Source organism: Perognathus longimembris, chromosome 2 (genome assembly GCF_023159225.1).
Source record: "Perognathus longimembris pacificus isolate PPM17 chromosome 2, ASM2315922v1, whole genome shotgun sequence".
Taxonomy (NCBI): Eukaryota; Metazoa; Chordata; class Mammalia; order Rodentia; family Heteromyidae; genus Perognathus; species Perognathus longimembris.
In genome coordinates this window covers 70,768,478-70,788,086 of record NC_063162.1, presented here as the reverse complement: position 1 = coordinate 70,788,086, position 19,609 = coordinate 70,768,478, and the positions used below count along the sequence as shown (strand labels likewise).

The 19,609-nt window shown below is 40.9% G+C and overlaps 1 protein-coding gene across 2 annotated transcripts in view; it reads left to right on the top strand.

Annotated features, from left to right (window-relative positions):
• Pou6f2 (POU class 6 homeobox 2) overlaps positions 1-19,609 on the top strand; it is a 386,522-nt gene that overhangs the window by 265,463 nt on the left and 101,450 nt on the right. For both annotated transcript variants that reach the window (XM_048337791.1, XM_048337792.1), the window contains one exon: positions 4,812-5,167. In XM_048337791.1, the coding sequence (XP_048193748.1) occupies positions 4,812-5,167 (356 nt within the window). The remainder of the gene's footprint in view (positions 1-4,811; positions 5,168-19,609) is intronic.

The following is a 19,609-nucleotide window of genomic DNA, read 5'->3' as shown; positions in this document are numbered from 1 at the left end:
CAGTGGTGTAACACTTGTTTCCATAACATGGAGTTCATTTCACTTAGCATTATCTTATGCATTCATAGGGGCATAGCTATTAGGTTCTTGTGATCCTCTGCTGTGACTAGCCTAAACCTCTGCTAATTATTCCCTATGAGGGAGACCATAGAGTTCATGTTTCTTTGGGTCTGGCTCATTTCACTTAGTATAATTTTTTCCAAGTTCTTCAATTTCCTTACGAATGGGGCAATGTCATTCTTTCTGATAGAGGCATAAAAGTCCATTGTGTATATGTACCACATTTTCCTGATCCATTCGTCTACTGAGGGGCATCTGGGTTGGTTCCATATTTTAGCTATGACAAATTGTGGTGCGATGAACATTGTTGTGCTGGTGGCCTTAGTGTGTTCTTGTCTGTGGTCTTTTGGGCAGATGCCCAAAAGTAGGACTGCTGGGTCATAGGGGAGCTCTATGTTTAGCCTTCTGAGGAATCTCCATGCTGTTTTCCAGAGTGGCTGAACCAGTTTACATTCCCACCAACAATGAAGTAGGGTTCCCTTTTGGCCACATCCCCTCCAACATTTGTTATTGTTAGTTTTCTTGATAAAGGACATTCTTAGTGGTGTGAGGTAGAATCTCAATGTTTTTTTGATATGCATTTCTTTTATGGCCAATGATGTGGTATAAGGTTCTTGATTCCTATTTATTTGGGAAGTTTCAAGACCCTGGGTTTGTTGTTTGTTTAGCACTCTTCGCTCAAGGAAATTCTACATTTGATAGAATTTTACTTTCTGTTTCCTTTGCAAAATTGTGTTTATATTTTTGAAATACTTTTCTGTACATCTCATCTTCTTTCATAGCTCCTATTACTGTGGTTTGAATATCATATTTCACATTGATCTCTGCAGTGTATAGTCAGCAGACATGGGCATACTAAGACATAGATGCCAGGGAAGAGAGCAAAGTATTTCATCCTTACACCAACAAGCATTATGTTATCCACAAACATTCTTTGTAGTTCATATCAGCCCTTGAACCTTCCTAGTTTTATTTTTTTCTTCATTTTCTACATCTACATTTCATTAATCTTTAGAAAATGAGTCACTTGGAGACACCACATTTTCTCAGGTTTTGTTTTCATGCTCATATTATTGGGTAGAAGGCTTTGATGGATTCCTGGGTTTAGGGGTTTGGGGTTTTTTTAGATCAGAGTTACATTCTTATATATTCCCTTCAGAGTTTCTTCACATCAACTACGTAGATGAATATCTTTATTTTTCATTATTTTTTCTTACAAATTATTTTAGATAACTCAAATGACTTTTATGCCTTACCAGTCAATCTACTGTTGCAGGAAAGAAATATCCAAGCCACACACACTCTTGGACATAGAGCATCAAAGACACATTTTGGGCCCTGCCTCATTAGTAGGTTCCGGTCTACTGCTCTGACTCTTCTGCCAATATTTATCTGCCAATATTCCCAAGTCTTTCCTATTTCCAAGTGCTGACTTAGATAAATGCTTTTCTAACCCAAACAAAACAGTATAGTGTTCTAGTCGACCATGAACTAAGTGCTGGCATATGTGCCCCCACTTGAAAGAAACTCAGACAGGCTTGATTTGAATAAGGTAAGAGGCAGCTGTAATCAGGTTCCCAAAGTCTGTCATTCTACCAAAAAAGGCAGTCAGGCTTTATCCTTCCAGTTCCCCCAACTTGTAGAAGATCTTGTGGGGTCACAATGGAGATTGGTTCTCTGATGGTCAATCAAATGTGTTTTTGTAAATGAGAAAGAGGGGAAAATGACAAACTATATCTGCATTTCAAAGTTCTGATAACAGAGAGGATGACTGGGTAATTTCTGGCCATCATCTACTTCTAGAGTCACAGTACACAGCCTAGAACACCCTGGGTTTATACTTGAGGAAGGACACACCCTTGGCTGTATCTGCAGATTGCACATGATTCCGTGTCCCTGTGCAGATTTGCCGGCCAACTGGCTCATCGTAGGCCCCGAGGAGTATCCAGGAATCACAGAACTGGGACGTGCTATCCCTCAGAGTGGGCACAGGATCGTTTCACCCATACAGCTACATCTTCCTTGCAACAAACCTATATTAAAAGTGTTCAATCAGACTTAACCACAGAAGGCTAACTGAGAGAAAACATCATTCCATCATTTTCACCGGCAGGCTCTCTGCATTCTCTGTGTTTAGGTCTCATTAAAATCTTCTAGATTCTCAGTTCATTCTTAAATTTCTCCTTCAAAAGTGTCATCATCAATGCTCCCTTGGCCTCTCTAGCTGACTGAGGACCCTGTCCTCTGGTTCTTGGCCCTAAAGTCAGTTGTACAATGCCAACCTCATATACACTAGTGTCTTTCCTTAGACATTTCCAACATTTCCCCAGATTGCAAACTCATTGAGAACAGTATTCATCTCCTTCTTAAATGCTACATATTTCCTGGCACAGTGCCAGTGCCTAACTGACATTCTATATATCTTACAAAATGGTTCTTATCTTTACAAAAATAACCACTGGTTAATTTCCCTACAGAGAAAGTTCTCAAGAAGCTCTTAATATCTGGTTCAATGTATACATATTTTCTGAGACTCTATCTGTGCAAAGGCAGGTATATCACAGGCCATACCATAGTGGATTGAGAAAATGAGCAGTTTTTAAAATTAATTTCTTTATTGTGAAAGCAATGTACAGAGAGGTTACAGTTTCATATATAAGGCAGTGAGTACATTTCTTATCAAACCTGTGACCTCCTCCCTCATTTTTCTCCCACCCACCCTTCTCCCCAATCCCCCCCCCCAGTTGTACAGTTGATTTATAGCAAATTGTCTTGTAATTGTTGCTGTTGCCTTGGTTCGCCATTTATGCTTTGTCTCTCCATTTTGATGTTCTCCTTCCCTTCTCTACTTTTGATAAATGTATATACAATACCTAGGGTACTAAAATCAGTTACAGTGACATCAGGGGTAAAACCATGGGGAAGAAAGACAAAAGAAAATGGCATACTTTTACATAGCATGTTGAAAATAATAACAACAATGATAAACCACTTATTCCCATAACTTGGAGTTCATTTCACTTAGCATCATCTTATGTGTTCATATGTACTAGCTATTGAGCTATTGTGATCTTCTGCTAGGACTATCCTAGACATGTACTAATTATTACCAATGAAGAAAACCATAGAGTCGATGTTTCTTTGGGTCTGGCTCACATCACTTAGTATGATTTTTTCCAAGTCTTTCCATTTCCTTACAAATGGGGCAAGGTCATTTTTCTGATAGAAGCATAGAATTCCATTGTGTATATGTACCAATGGAAATGATTAGTTTAAAAAAAAACAACACAGATTTAAGGTTATAAATCAAATGTAAGAAAAAATGTTTAAGCTGGGAGCCGGTGGCCTACTTAGGAGGTTGAGATCTGAGGATCAGGGTCCCAAATCAGCCAGGGCAGAAAAGTCCATCTCCAATAAACTACTCAAAAAATAAAAGAAGTAATGCTGTGGCTTAAGTGGTAGAGAGTGAACCTTAGGCACAGGCTTGGGGATCAGTGCCCAAACCCTGAGTTCAAGACAAAGGACTGGCAAAATTAATAAATAAATAAAATTTAAGCTGCAAATGGGAATTAATTGCCTTTGTAAATTTTCACTAATTCTAAGTAAGAGAGCCACAGGAAAACTTTGCAGTCAAGGTTTCTAGATTCAGTATTGATCCTTGTATGTATTTATCCATGGATTTGATAGATTTTTAGACTAAGATTAAGGTAAAGAAGGACCGTGGCTTGGTGTTTGTCAGTTACTTCTAGACTATGCTTTGTATTCTTGCTGGAGAATCGTTCTGTGCTATTCTGACAGATGAGAACCATGTGTGTTCAGTATACCTGTAGTCTTGCACTCAACTCTTGCCTTTCACACAACAGTAGTTATTTGGAAATGAATCTCAGGGGCTTTCCTACCCAGATTGGCTTTGAACCATGGTCCTCAGATCTGCTGAGTAGCTAGGATAACAGATGTGAATCACTGACACCAACTAGCAAGAATGTCTTTAAGCATGCTTTTCTTCTCAGCGCCTACCCCAGTCTTGAAGTGGTACTGTGTCTACTCACCACACAGTACAGCTGTCTGTCACCTACCCAAGCCCCTTCCATTGTGAAGCTCTGTCTCTTTGATCAACTGGTAAATAAATACTAAGTGCAAGCATTTACAAAACAGAGAAATTTGTACTATCCTCAAACACACACACACACACACACACACATACACACACACACACACACACACAGTAGAAACTAAGATGTCTTAGAAACCTGGGGAGGTAAGTGAAAATGATCCCCTTAATGGCATTGATGAAAGGAGATGACAATTCTGTGTTCTGTTCTGAACTCCAGTCAAGCATTTACCAAAAGAATTAAACTCGTTGAACTTTGAAAATCTAAATCAAATCTTGAAAGCCGCAGTGTATTTTGCAAGTAGCATGGAAAGGAAGAGAAGGAGAAAGTACTTAAAGATAATCTCTCTCCCTTGTACTCTCCATTTTAAAAGTAATGCTTTTATTTTTTAAAGTAATGCTTACTACCTTGATGAGAAATGTCTGAGGCGTTACAATCTGGGCTTAGGATATAAAATTTTTCACCTAGGAAGTGATTTTTGTTTAACTCCCAGGGTTTCCCAATCCTCTTCCATTCCAGACAGCCTCTGAGACAAGCTTTTCCTAGAGCCGATCCTTGGCTGGCACAGGTCACATCAGAGACACGCAGGAAGATGTCCCGTCATGTTTGTTTGAGTCCATGTTCCTTCTTTCCTTGTAGCTACCTCATCCCTGAACTCCCAACTGCAGCAGCTCCAGCAGCTCCAGCAGCTCCAGCAACAGCAGCAGCAGCAGCAGCAGCCGCCTCCACCGCCCGCCAGCCAGCAGCCACAGCCCCCCCCTCAGGCTCCCTCCCAGCCCCAGCCTCAGCCCAGCCCAGCCCAGCAGCCACCACCTGCCTCCCAGCCGCTGCCAGCCCCCGCTCAGCTCCAGCAGACGCCTCAGTCCCAGCAGCACCAACCCCAGAACCAGAACCAGCCCTCTCCGACGCGGCAGAGCTCAAGTCCCGCTCAGAAACCCAGCCAGTCGCCAGGCCATGGCCTTCCATCGCCGCTCACGCCCCCCACCCCGCTCCAGGTAGGTCCTTCGTCCCTCCAGAAGCTCGGAGCACCGAGCGCTAAGTCCACTTCCAGTGTCTCATTCCAATTGATCTCTTAGGCTTAGGCAAGAGGAAGAAGTTGTAGGCGGCTAGGGATGCATGTACAAGAAACAAATGGAAGCCCATGGATGTCACCCTCCGAAGGATAAATGTTATCCCTCCCCTTCTGTGCCAGGCCCCGCACTGGAAGTGTACTTGTAGCCCGTCATAATTCCATTTTATGATACTTTTTTGAAGGCAGCAAAGATAGCATCCAATTAAAATTATTACTAGCACACTTTTGTAGCCCCGTAGAGAACTGCCAGGCTGTGATGGTTATTTCTCTGTATTATGAATACAACAGTGTCTTACCTTGAGTACTTTCTGCTCTTTTGTTTTTATTTTTCTAAAGACTCTCTGGGGTTAGGAGGGCAAAGAAATTTTGTCCTGGTTGTATGTCCCAGATTTAAACCATTACTCCACAGTCTAACAAGTACTCAAAATGCATGCCCAGAGCCTCACCAAATATGCATCTTCATAAAAATAAGAAAATAGCCAATCAATTGTCTTTATTATTGTGAAGCTGAGGACATTAAAAGTAGCTATACCAGATTAATCACAGGTTCACCTACTCTTGTTGAATGGAGACAAGCATCGAAGAATATATAACTAAGCTTCAGAAAGCCATTCTTAATTTAGATGTGTTTAAAACAAATCAACTTTCAAATCTAATGACTCTGATATTAACACATCAAATCTAGAAATTAATTGTTCAGTCAAACCATACATTCATTTATTTACATAGTAAGGTTTGATTTGATGTGCTTGCCTGACACCAATAATGTCTAACAGAATGAGCCCCTCATAGTTTCATGACAAATGCTGGTATAGCCCCCTCCTTTGTCCTCCCCAAGCCCCAGATGACAGCAGAGATGGCATTCATGGTAAGCCAAACAACAATAACAACAACAAAAACCCAGATTAGTGCACACACAAAAGGCAAGTGGGTTCAAAACTTCATATTTTAGCACTGACTTTATTGGTTGTCCCATAGTTTTATCTCTTTGAACTCAGATTGTCCAAACAGCCCAAGGACTTCCTGGAGATAAAGACATTTGGGTGACAGGTTAATTGTTTTTCTGGGCACTTGAGCTAGGGCAACTTTCAACTTAAACATTTTTTTCCTGAGTCTAGTTTGAAATGTATTTTTACAAATCTTACAAGGACAAGACAATCTAATGCCTGTGGCCTGCCACTGAAATGAGCACAAGCTACAGGTGTCTTCAGTGGGCACTAGGTATCTAATGAGAGAGCAGACAGAAGCAGACACACAAAATGAATGATTGTAGCATCCTAATGTTTTCAGCATCTGGAATTTAGTACATTATGCCAAAGAATGACTTCAATGTTTTGTAAAAGCAATTAAATTAGCCGGATGTTGGCATCTCACACTTGTAGTCCTAGCTACTCAAGAGGCTGAGATTTGAGGATTGTGGTTTAAAAGCCATCCCAGAGCAGAAAAGCTCATGAGAGTCTTATCTCCAACTAACCAGCAAAAAGCCAGAAGCAGAGTATGGTTCAAGTGCTACAGTAGCAGCCTTAAGTGAAAAAGCCAAACAAGAGTGAAAGGTCCTGAGTTCAAGCTCCAGTACTAGCATTAAAAAAACACCATTTCTAAAAGACTAGTTAAATTAGATATATCTATATCCTGTGTGATTAAACACTTCCTCTTTCCCAAGCAACAAAGCAAGAAAAATTACCAAAAGGGACAAATGTGTTGGAATGAATGTTACTTAGATGTGACCCCAATTGCATCTAGACCACCGTTCTCTCCCATTAAGAAAAAGATATCTCAGAGCTCTGGCATTATCAATCTTTACTGAATTAGGACAGCATTTTAGCAGTTCCAAAACCTCGTTGAGTTACTTCCCATGGAAATCTAGGAGCTATTTTGTTTTGTTTTGTTTTGTTTTACTTTCCATATAACCATGAGAAAATACTCTAATTTTTTATCTGTTTAGGGTTAGCGTCGGTACTACACCAACTTCTGTGGATTTGATGGATGACCAATGGAGTGAGGTGGTACAAATTTTTTTTAGGTACCAAATAGATTTAGGATTCATTTTGATTAAGTCTATATCAGTAGAAATAAAGGACTTTTTTCCTTTCCTTGCAAAGCACATCTAAAAGAAATAGAAAATTTCATGGTTTTAAATTCTTGTTCAAACATTAGCTGCAAGAGTTTTCAAATTTGCATAGCATAGAATGCTTAAACTTTTAAAAAAAGAGAACTATTTAAAAGGAACTGCAGTGAAACTTCACTCTCAAAGGTAATGACCATTAGGGAGGGACTAAAATAGTGTTTTTGTTTGAAAATAATTAATAGAATAAAGATCAACTAAATTCACATATGGCAGGTTAAAATTTCAAGCCTCCATTTTCATTCAGGCTTCATCTTCCCATATTATCCAAAATTCATCTGAAATATTCATTTAGAATGGTACAATGTATATGTAGAGGAAAACAGTTCAGAAGCCTCTTTTGCTTAAAATTTTTTCAAAGAAAACAATTATTACTAAATCTATACCAATACCATCAAGTCTTCAGAAAAAAATAATAAATGAAAGTAGACTGTGATGGTATATTTGAGGTGAAGTCATTTATCAACATAAGAACAAAAATTAATTGTGCTGTTAGTAACACTTTTAAGAAAAAAAAAGTCCCCAAATAGCTCTCGTCAGGTTTTTCTGTAAAACTGTAGTATATTTTTATTTCACTCTTTTACCCAATTCCATGAAATGATTGCATTTTCAAAACAAGGTTGTTTCAAGACAGACATAAGTCTAAAGTATTATTCCTTCTGAGAAGCACAGTAGCAGAATAACTTTGCTCATTAGTTTTGCTCTCTTGGGAGTATAGAAAAGCTAGCCATAGTCAGTCTGTCTGTAGATTCTCCATTGAGGCTCAAGAACTGCCCATTTGTACCTTCATTCCCTCCCAGGAGAAAGGTGTTCTAAGCAGAAAATGCAAGCATAGGAGCCAAGCAGGCAGTGTAAGTCAGTGGCTATGGGTATAAAACCCAAGACCAAATTCATGGAAATCGCGTGTATAACAGATAGAAGATCCTTAAGGGGTTGGATTTAGCTCTTGGATTTTGGATGGACATCTGCACATCTGGATGGGCTTCTGCATATCTGGATGGATATCTAACCCCTCTGCCACAGCCTGAGCTAGGATGGGAAAATGGGAGATCTAGAGTATGTTAGAGACAGGAAAATTGGAAGCAATAAGTAGAAGAAACTTTGGAAGGGAAAAAACATGTTGTAATCATTCCTGTATAGGAATAAAACAAAAACACAACCAACCATTTTTTAATTCCAGTGCTTAAATTTGAATTTGGGAAAACCTCTTGAGCATAACAACAGCAAAACAAATGCCTCCCTGCTACTATCTCTGAGGTTCTTTTCTCCTGAGAATGTTCTCTGGGAGGTTGTATTTGATCTGGGGGCATCCCATGCATTCCGTAAGAGCCCTAAGGCATGCATCGTCCCTTCTGAGTGGCCTGGAGATGGACTGGGCCTGCATGGCCCCCAGACCCGGCAACTGAGGAAGAATGCTGAAAGCTCTCTTCTACTTCTGCATCTGCATCTCATCTGCAGCAGTGTGGATTTCTAAAGCCGTATATAGGTCCATGCTGCTGTCATCTGAATGTTAGTGGGTATCTGGAATTTTATTATCTATTGAAAACCCTGATCATCTTAAAGATTCTCTGAGCATTCTTCAAGGTCAGGTGAATTTCTTGCCACTCAGCTGGATGGCAGAGTGGCAAGAGAGTAGGGGACAACCATAAGTGGGGTAATGATAGCAGCAGCAGATTTTATCTTAGCCAGAGAGTCCAAATTAAAGTCAAGTTTTTATCCTCAGAGTGGCACTGCTAGAAGCTCTGGCCTCAGATTGTTTTTCCACACCTATATATTAGAGAAGCTTAAAAAACCAAATGCTGCATTTAACCTTGGCCTTCTGCATACCATCCTGCATGGCAGGAAGCATGATAATCTTTTCCTTTTCTTGTTGTATTTCATATTTTAATAAATAACAGAGGGACAGAGAGAGATCAGTAGAAATAGGCGTGAGAAAGCTATTTGGGCTTATATGAAGAATGAGGAGCGTGGTCACCTCCTCAAAGGTGAAGGTGCTCAAAAGACTGTGTAAAGTGTGTTTGCAAAAGTATGCATTTGCTAATATAAAGCTTGGTTACCACTCACACTAATGCAAGAAGACTGCATTGGAATTCTGTCTCTGTTACACAGGGCCATGCCTTCTGATCTTTCCATGTGGGACATTCTAACTAGAGGGAGATGGAAATTCAGCATTGTGTTGATTTGCATTTCATTTATGGCCAGAGACTGATATTTCATCCACCATGAATTGGAAGCATTTATTTTTTTAGTTTTGAAAAGTTGTATTAAGATTTTTATCCATCTTAATTCTGTTTTGAAGAACATCTTGAATCTTGTTACACACGGTATAAGTTGTAACTATTCTCCAAGATCAATGGCATTCTGTCTACCATGAATTTCAGTAGGTCTTGAATTGTTCTGTCTAAGTTGAATTTGAAAAGATTCACAGTAGAAAAGCAAGTAGATGTTGGATAAAGGAGTGCAACAGGAAGGGACTGAATGTGCATCTTCCTCCTTGCCTAGGATTAAAATACCACACCTATGGATTCAATTGGAACATAATGGCAAGCCAACAATGCTCTGGGCATATGATTTTTACTGAAGGGCTTACAATTTTTACTGAAGCATAGACATCATTCTCCCAGAGTATGCCAGACCACAGGGACTTTTGGAAATTGAATCCACAAAGGATACACAGGGCTTCCTCTGGGACCAGAAAACCAAGGAAAAGTTGTCTATCATGGATAGATAGGAAAATCCACTCCAAAATCAAGAGAGTGATTGTGCAGACTAAATCAAACATACGGATGGAGATGCATTGCATGCTTATAAAGTTGCTAAACACGTGATTATTCTAAAGATAGGAAGGATTCAGCATTTATTTCTGTTCCTGCTACCATCCAAAAGACTGAGGGCTTCATTCATGATCCACTCATTCAGCAAGAGGTCAGATGGGAAACGAGAATCCCTTTACCCAACTGTATTAAACACTGAATAAAATAAACAAAATATATTTGCCCATCTACTCTACCAGGGACAATTTTTTCTCTTATGAAAGAAAGAAAATCTCCTTTAAAAACCCTCAGTTCAACATTACTGACATTTCAAAGAATTTATTACAAGCATTTGAGATCCAGGAGGAACAACAAAGTTTATATTGCTTTGAGAGTGGCAGGGGAAAAATTAGTTTAGCAAGAATATACTTATATACTGCAGTGTTGCTTTGACATGCCTGGATTTACCATTCCTGGGCACTGCTCTGAAGATCAGTCAAATCATGTAGAAAAGGGCTTAGCAAAGCAGGCAGCAAGCTCGCAGGACTGTGGAAGCTCCCATGGAGTCATCATACATGGAAAGGGCACCAGGCATTGGGGGTGGGGTGAGATGCAAGATACTTGTGTGGCAAGTTGAAACTTCCCAAAGCCAACAGGACCACTGTGATGCTGACCATGAGAGCAGCTCCATGAGCCATCTGCAGGGAGCTCAGCAAGGAGCCTGATGCCATATTCACCATCCAGTCCCATCACAGTCTGTAATGTGGTGGCCGGTAAATTACTCTAATTTGGGATTCTCCTGAAAGAGCTTTGTTTTCCTGCATAGAGATGCATACATCTCAGTAACCATTTCAGATGTCTAGAGGTGCTCGCTGACATATTGCTCTGAAAGAGCAAAATCTAGGCAGTAGTTATGGGAACTTCATATCCCCTTCAAGTATTTTTATCATCCGTTATTCCTCATCTATTAGCCTTCCCCACTCCCACCCCACAGATTTGGAATAAATTTCCTATGGGCTTTTAAAATGACTTCCCAAGCTTTGGCAAGTGACTGCTCCCTAAATTGTATAGAAAGTCTTTTTTCCTGTATCCCAAGCATTCATTGAGCACTGTGGTATGCATCGCAGCCCTGGGGAAGGCTTGCGGATAAGGTAGTACTGACAGATCTGGGTTCAAATGCTGAACTCTGCTGGACCCTTGGGTCCAGTTGGCACATTCTGTGGAGCATCAGTTTCCTCACTGGCTGGAAGATCAATGTGAGGACTAAGATGATTTACATGAGGGCATCTAAGTTCATTTCTGATTGAGAGCTGGTACCAGTAAGTTTTCCTTGGTAGCATTTCTAATGTAAGGAGGAATGTGAAACAAGAAGATGTGCTTGAAGTTAAACAAAAGCAAATAGTCACTGGGATACAAAAATATGCTCTTTCAACTCTGGAAGAATCTGTTTTCAGCAGAATGAGATTAGCAGTTGCCTATGAGTTTCTAGCATCACATTGAGTAGGGAAGTGAGAAAGATTTATGAGAGGAGCTCTTAAACAAAGGCTGGTGGTGAGCCTCTTAGAAAGTTAAAGCAGGAAGAAAGGGAGGGAGCTTAGCCATTTAACCATGAAACCTGATTTTGTTTCAACACATCGTGTTAAAGACTTCTCAGTGCCACAGAACCACATTTTTGCAATCAACATCAGTAAGAACCACAAATTTATTTTTTTCCTTTTAAACTCCTAATGTTGTAATTGTGAGCACCCATAGAGGTAGAGGGAAAATCTTGATAATCTATGTTCTGCCAGTAGCTTAGGACTTTGGGCAAGTCATCTAATTTCTTTGGGACTTAGTTGATCAACAATTACATATAAAGTTTATATTAGATGATCTTTAAGTCTTCCCAAGCTCCACATTCTACTTATGAAATAATGCAAATAATATGGTTTGAAGCTTATGGAAAGAAAGATTTATAAAGCTTGTGTGTACATATGTACCATACCATATACAGATATACATACATGTGCAGCACCATAAGCCACATCACATGTGTAACACTCAAGAAATACCCCTGGAACTGGGTGTCTGTGGCTTGCACTTCTAATCCTAGCTACTTGGGAGGCTAAGATTTAAGGACTGAGGTTCAGAACCACCCAGGCAGACAAATCCAAAAATAGTATTTCAGTTTACCAGCAAAGAACTGGAAGTACAGATGTGACTCAGTTACTAGAGTATCCGCTGTGAAGAAAGAAGGAAAGGAAAGGAAAGGAAAGGAAAGGAAAGGAAAGGAAAGGAAAGGAAAGGAAAGGAAAGGAAAGGAAAGGAAAGGAAAGGAAAGGAAAGGAAAGGAAAGGAAAGGAAAGGAAAGGGAAGAAGGGAAGAAGGGAAGGAGGGAGGAAGGAAAGGAGGAAGGAAGGGGGAGAGGGAGAAGGAGGGGAAGGGGAAGGGGACGAAAGACAGACAAGAAGGAAGGAGAAAGGGAAGGGAGACAGAAAACCAAGCAGAAAGAAAGGAAGGAAAAGTGGGAGGGAGGATTGGTTGATTGATAAATCACAAATAGATAATTAACAAATGTAGGTGATTGATAGATGACAATATAGACGATAGATATATAAGTACTTGATATCTAGATGATAGAAAGGTGATAGATTATACATAGATATTGAAAGCTAGGTAGATGAAATATAGATGGATGGGTAGACAAGCAGGCAGGGGCAGGCAGACAGACAAATAATGGGCTGACTTAAAATATACTGAAAGAAAAGATAACTTAGATGCAAATTATATACTACTCCTACGTATTTCTCAATAAACATTAGCATACCTAAAGCTAAATGATACCAGAACAGAGATGCCAAATGAACCAAATGAACATTATTAACCAAGGAATTCTAAAATTTCTATAACCACTGACCCTCTTTTTTTCATAGAATGCTGATTAATACACTATAGAAAACCCTTCAAAAACCACTGCTCTTAGATTCCCTTCTCTAACCTTTGTTGGGTCAGCATAACTAAAATAACCTTCCATTTCCTTACCCAGAATGGTGTGCATAAATCAACAGCCTGTATCCAAGAGGCTGGAGCCATAGTGTAAAGAAAGTATAGAAAGATAGGCAAAGAAGGGAAGGAAAACTGAAAACCAAAGCAAGAAGGGGAAAAGGAAAACTCAGCCTGGTCCAATGCCTAATGTATGAAACTGTAACCTCTCTGTAATTCAGTTTGATAATAAAATATATATATTAAAAAAAAAACTCAGCCTGGTCCATACAAGCTGATAGCGAACAAAATCACTTGGTTAAAGAATCAAAATGAATAGTTCTTCATGTGAAGACTTGGAGACTGTCTTTGTATGGCCTCTGCTCCTCTCCTGCTCTTTATAGTCTTGTTTTTCCTGTAGACACGGCCCTGCACCTGGGGTGGAGCAACCTTCTCCTAAGCAGGGCAAGTGACGGCATAGTGGTACTGGACCACAGCCCCCCGGATATCCCCCACCCCTTCCCATTTATTCCTGATGGCACTAGAGTGTGAACTAGGGGCTTCTTTTGCCCAGAGCTGGCCTTGAATTGTGATCCTCCTTACCTAGGCTTCCATACATCTGGGATTACAGATGTAATTAAGTACAAGCCTGGCTCCCCTCCCATCCTTTTACTGAGGAATTTCTAGTGCTCAAGAGCTTACCTAGTCTCCTGAAAAGCTCATTCTTCACATCAACAAGAGAGTTGGGATTCCAAATTAAAGGTCAAGTCAGCCCAATAATTGGTATGACAAGCCAAGGTTAAATCATTTAAAGTACCAGGAGGTCAAGACTCAATACCTAAAAGTAATTGTCATATTTATCAGGCTCGTATCCTACTCTTCTTTTTGCTCTGCCTATCTTAATATAATTTTATTGTTATTAAGGTGTTGTACAGAGAGGTTACCATTTCATAAATCAGGTAATGAGTACATTTCTTTCTTTTTTTTTGGACAATGTCACCCCTTTCTTCACTTTCTCCCAGTTTCCTCCTCCCATTCCTGCCCACATGGCTGTGCTTATTTGTAAAAGTGAATTCTTGAAGGCACTGATATTTTCCTTTTCTTTCATCCTCCATTGAATATTATGTCCTAAAATCCCAATATTGGGGGGGGGGGTCCCTTGGGGACGAAAGCAAAGCACAGGAAAACACCATGCTGAGAACACCAGCTCTAGAGGACTCCTCCAAATGACTATCTGGTAGAAAGGGCAGCGGTCTTGTCCCCAGCCACTACTGGAGATACCTGCAAAGCCCCCAAAGGACATGCAGTGGAGAGCTGCATTTGCATGCTGTTGCTCTCTTCTCAGAACTAGTGGCACTGTCTGCAAGCCCACCTGGGCTTCGATCAATGAAGCTTTCCCAGCCTGTCACATTTTTGTCTGACCTGTCATTTGACAGGTATCACCCTGACACCACTTAGCTTTCTACACCACAAGATAGTTTACTGTCAAAAGAAAGAAGGAAAGTTAGGGACTCCCTTCTTTTTCTTGTCTGGACTATACATCCTCCCAGAGGCTGGCTGCTCTTTTTCCAGAGTTGAGCTCTCTCTTCATATTGTGAGCTTGCACATGGCATTAACAGAGAACAAAACAATGTAGAAGTGTTCAGAGAGGAGAATGTTTATGTTCATATGATGTTCACATTGTGTTCATGTGAAGCCCTCTAGCATCTCCCAAGGGCTGCCCTCCAGAGTCTGGGAGGCTTCAAAACTTCTATTTTTAATTAGGAGGAAAAACAATCTTGTACTCCTAAGATCCTAAAAGGTAAAATTCCTTCCAGGACTCTTCACTCGGGAAGAAATGCAACAATCAATGGTTCATACCAAATGGTCCTTGGGAACCAAGCTGACAGAAAGGAAGTCGAGGTATTTTCTAAGAGGCCACATAGAATGACTACATAGAATCCATTGGAAGCATCTCCAGAACCAACTCACAAGTCATTTTGCATACAGGTCAGCTCCTTGAGTGGGTACCTTTCTCACTGGAAGGGAAGACCTGCCTGTAATCAAATACCCTCAGGACCCTTACAAGCTTTTATTTGGCTGATCTCTCTGTGTCTCTGTCTCTCTCTCTCTCTGTCTCTCTGTGTGTGTGTCTCTCTCTGTCTCTCTGTGTGTGTCTCTCTCTGTCTCTCTCTCCTCTCTCTCTCTCTCTCTTTCTCCCCCCCTCCCCCTCTCCCTCTCTCTCTCCCTTTCTCTCCCAAGTACCACCCAGGCTCCTGCAGCTGTACTTAGTCTACTAATTCCTTTGCTTTCTTTTTTCAAGACAAAAAGTTGCCAACTCTGACTGGTTCTCAGCATTCACTGCCTGTTGGGATTGAAGAGAAGATCTTGGCATATTGTTTTACCAATGTCTGCTCCAAGATCTAACCGTAGATGGCATCAGCACTTGTTAAATGTGCCCTCCCTCCCCTGCCATGGAGTTTCAAAATATAGCCAGGGTTAAGGACAACTATTTATTGTCTTGAAAATAAGCTTTCGATTATTTGTTTCTAAAAGGGAAAATCTCTGCCCTTTATACAAAATACCTTAAGTGAGAGCTACAGGAGTTGGTGCTAACTTTTGTGATATAACAAAAGCAGGTTTTCAGAAAAGAATGAGCTGTGGTCATGTCAAACCTGCCCCTCCCAGATTCACTCCCTATGAGGGAAATATAAACAATATCTGTGCTTTATTTATTATCCTTCCCCACCCCCCACTAAACCTCTCCCAAACGATGAACTTGGGTTCATAGCCCTACATCTGAGAAAAAGAATCTCAAATGTGGAAACTTATGTCTGATACCTAAGATCTAATAGGGGAAATAAGTGATGCTTTTATGCTTCGCATCCTGACACAAACAACTGATGATGAGTCACAGATTATACGCTGTCTCTGCTAATCTATACCAGGGCTTCCCAAACTTGCTTTTGTGTACAAAGCCCACTTAAGCCATGCTAACTGTAGATTCTGATTCATAGGTCTGGGTTGGAGAGCCCACCCCCCCAGATTCTGCTTTCCTAACTGACAATCCAAGATGGCCTCCACTGATCCTTCACTCATACTTGGAGCAGCCAAACTCTACTCCGTGAACTTTTCAGACCTGTCAGGTCCTTTTCTCAGTTGGGAAAAGGACCAGGAAGAATGATCTTACATAACAACCTCTGAGTTGCCTATTTTTGTTTGTTTGTTTTGGGGGTTGGGGATTGTTTGTTTTGTCAGTCATGGGGCTTGAACTTGGGGCCTGTCCCTGAGCCCTTTTGATCAAGGCTAGCTCTCTACTATTGAGCCACAGTGCCACTTGCAGGTTTCTGGTGGCTAATTGGAGATAAGAGTCTCATGGGGATTTTTCTGCCCTGGCTACCTTTAAACCTCAATCTTCAGATCTCAGCCTCCTAAGTAGCTAGGGTTACAGACATGAGCCACCAGAGCCCATCGCCTGCTTTTTTTTTCTCATTGTGAAATCTTCATCTTTATAAAGAGGGCTCCTTCCAATCATGTCTTTCCCTTTACGTGAAGATGGTGGTAGATAGAACTGTTGGAAGATGATTCTGTTGCACTGATCTCTCCTAGCTTCTCTTTCTCCCTTCACCTGATCATTGTTCACACGGTGGTAGCTCAAAGTTTGGGGACAAGGAGCAGGCCACATGATTCTCTTCTTTCTTCCCTAACTATACTAGTTTTATTGGGGTCATCTCTGCCAAATTGAAATGCCAAGTATGACGAGATTATTATTGTCTGTGGTCACTGGCTAAATTAAAGCTGAAACAGCCAACAAGACACCTGTGAAAAGTCAGAGGGTCTCATCCTAATTGTGAGGCTTCTATCACCTCACTGTGTGGCAACACCAATCACATCTTGTCTCCATAGACTGTCTCTTCATGCAGCAGTGAACGTGGAGTTGAGACTTTCTGCCTCGGTAAGAGAGGAGTAGCCTTTCATCACCACTACCACCACCACCACCACCACCATCATCATCATCATCATCATCATCATCATCATCATCACCATCATCACCATCATCATCTCATTGTTTGATTTGGCGAGCAAAGGTACCTGCAAAACAGAAGCAAAATCATCCTCAAAGTATGGAGGCCATATCAAGAGTCAGAATGTCATTCTTTTAACCTACTTTTAGATTATGTAGTGGTCATAAGCGGACATTTTTTACCCTCTTAATAGAGATTGAGGGTGTTCTATACAAAATAATATGTAAATTAAGCATCTCAATTCCAGTCCCATATCTTCAGAATGGCTGTTCCTGTTAGAATGAAAGATTCAATTTTTGATAGCTAGAGAGCAATGTTTTCTTGATAAAATGGAAGATGAGTCTTCCAAAACACCTGACCTTTTGAAGTTCTTGGCCTGTCTTTTTATATTTCCTGTGAGGAGGTATATGGATTCAGTAGGCCAGATAACTTTCTGACATTTGCTCGATGGTATTGTCCATTGGACAGGCAGGCCTTACTTATTAAATGACTTTGGGAAGAAATTTCATTACACCTTCATCTTTCAAGACCAAAAGCCTAACAGAACTTGTCCACATATCAGCCTGAGGATGCATAACTCAATGTCTAGGGTAACCTAAAAGAAAACAAATTGGAAAAATAAACTTGCAAGGCCTTGCCAGCCTGAATTCCATAGTGTACACCTGTATGCTTGCATTCCTAGATTAGATTATACATATACATGTGACACTGTATGTGTACAACCTATGAATCATCATAATTATATGTATGTGTTCAATATTTATGTATATACATTATGTTTGGTGTATAAGTGCAAATGTATATATTTGCATATGTAATATACACATATTTATTTTAAAATTCTTTTAGAAATTCGGGGATTCTGTAGCATACACTTATGGGGTCATCCAGGTAGTTTGGGGGAGCATAAGAATGGTAGGAGGAGAGTGACATGGTGTAGGGCTTTTTTTTTTTTTTTTTTTTCCTATCCTTTTCTGTCTGGGACATTTTTTTTGAGAGGGAGAGAATGACTAAGCAGTGTTGGAGATTATGAATTTGCTTAAGTGTGAATGGTTGATTGCGGGCGCAGGCCAGCCCTCCCCGGAAGGTGATTGACTAGGCCCGGCAGGTCTTCACACCCGATGCCTGGATTTGACTTGGTAAGTCTGCCAAGTCTTTTACTGGGAAATTTATCTTAATTAGATCTGAAAGACCTGCCACAGCAGAATAGTCACACCGATTAAAATGAAAAACAGGAGAAATTACTGATCAAATTAATCATAATGTCGGGTTACAGCTGTAGGTCTGATGTAATTTGCCACTCCAGTGAGTTACATCGCCCGGCCTGGGATCCGTAACACTGCCTGCTCCAGGCGGCCGGCAGGCTCTCATTCTATTCATTTTCCTGGCTTGCTCTGACCTCCTCACTGCAACTGGAAACAAGTCAGCCACCAAACAAATGGGGGGAGAGGGGGGACAAGAAATGCTCTCTTCCCCAAGTGACCATTCCATCCTACAATTTGAAAAGGGGTGAGCCTTTAAAACTAGGCTCTGTGCTCTTGGGGCCCTGGGCCTAACCTCCTAGTTTTTATCAGGCTGACCTGACGTTGATTAGATGCAGACCGGGAATCAGAAGGTCATAGGACAAAACCTTTGGCTCTGAGCAATGGGGGGAAACCTTTAGAAAAATCTCCTTGCCAGTTTGATTCTGCCACTGGGACAAGGCTTGAAATAATCTGAAGTGTCAGGACAGAGGAAGAAGAATCTTAGTCTGAAAGATCCAGTGGTTCCACATAAACACCGCTTGATATCTTGCATGTATCAAGGGAAGATGAGTGAAGTATACAATTTTTTTTATTACCTTGAAATTAGTATACAAAGGGATTTCATATCAGCAAGTCAGATTATAAGGACAACGCATTTTGATCAGCATCACCCTTTCCATCTTCTCCTCCACCTCTCCCAACCCCATTCATTCCCTCCAGTTACCTGCTTCTGTTTTTGCCATGCACATTGGGTATCATGATTGTATTTGCTCATTCATCTCGCCCCTCCCCTTAACCTTTCCCCCCTTTTATTCCATGTTCAGCTCCTTAGCTGACTGTGGTTCAATCAGTGTTTACAAAACCTTGTCTCTGTTCCATTGGGAGTTCTCAGAAGCTGAGGCTTAGAAGCAGTATCAGACTTCTCTCAAATTATTTGGGCTTTATCCAGGAAATCAGTGATGGAGTCTCTCCTGGCCCTGGAGGAGCCATCTGAAACAGTAGTCATTAGAAACAACAGGGAAAGGAGCCTCTCATTCTTCCCAGTGGTCAGGTGACAGGCACTGGTGGCTCACACCTGTAATCCTAGCTACTTAGGAGGCTGAGATCTGAGGGTCATGGTTCAAAGCCAGCCTGAGGAGAAAAGTCCATGAGATTTTTATCTCTAATCAATCAGCAAAGGGCCAGACAGAAGTGGGAATGGTAGAATGCCAGCCCTGGGGGGAGGGGAGGAAGTCATGTGAGAGCAGGAAGCCTTGATTTGAAGCCCCAACACTAACA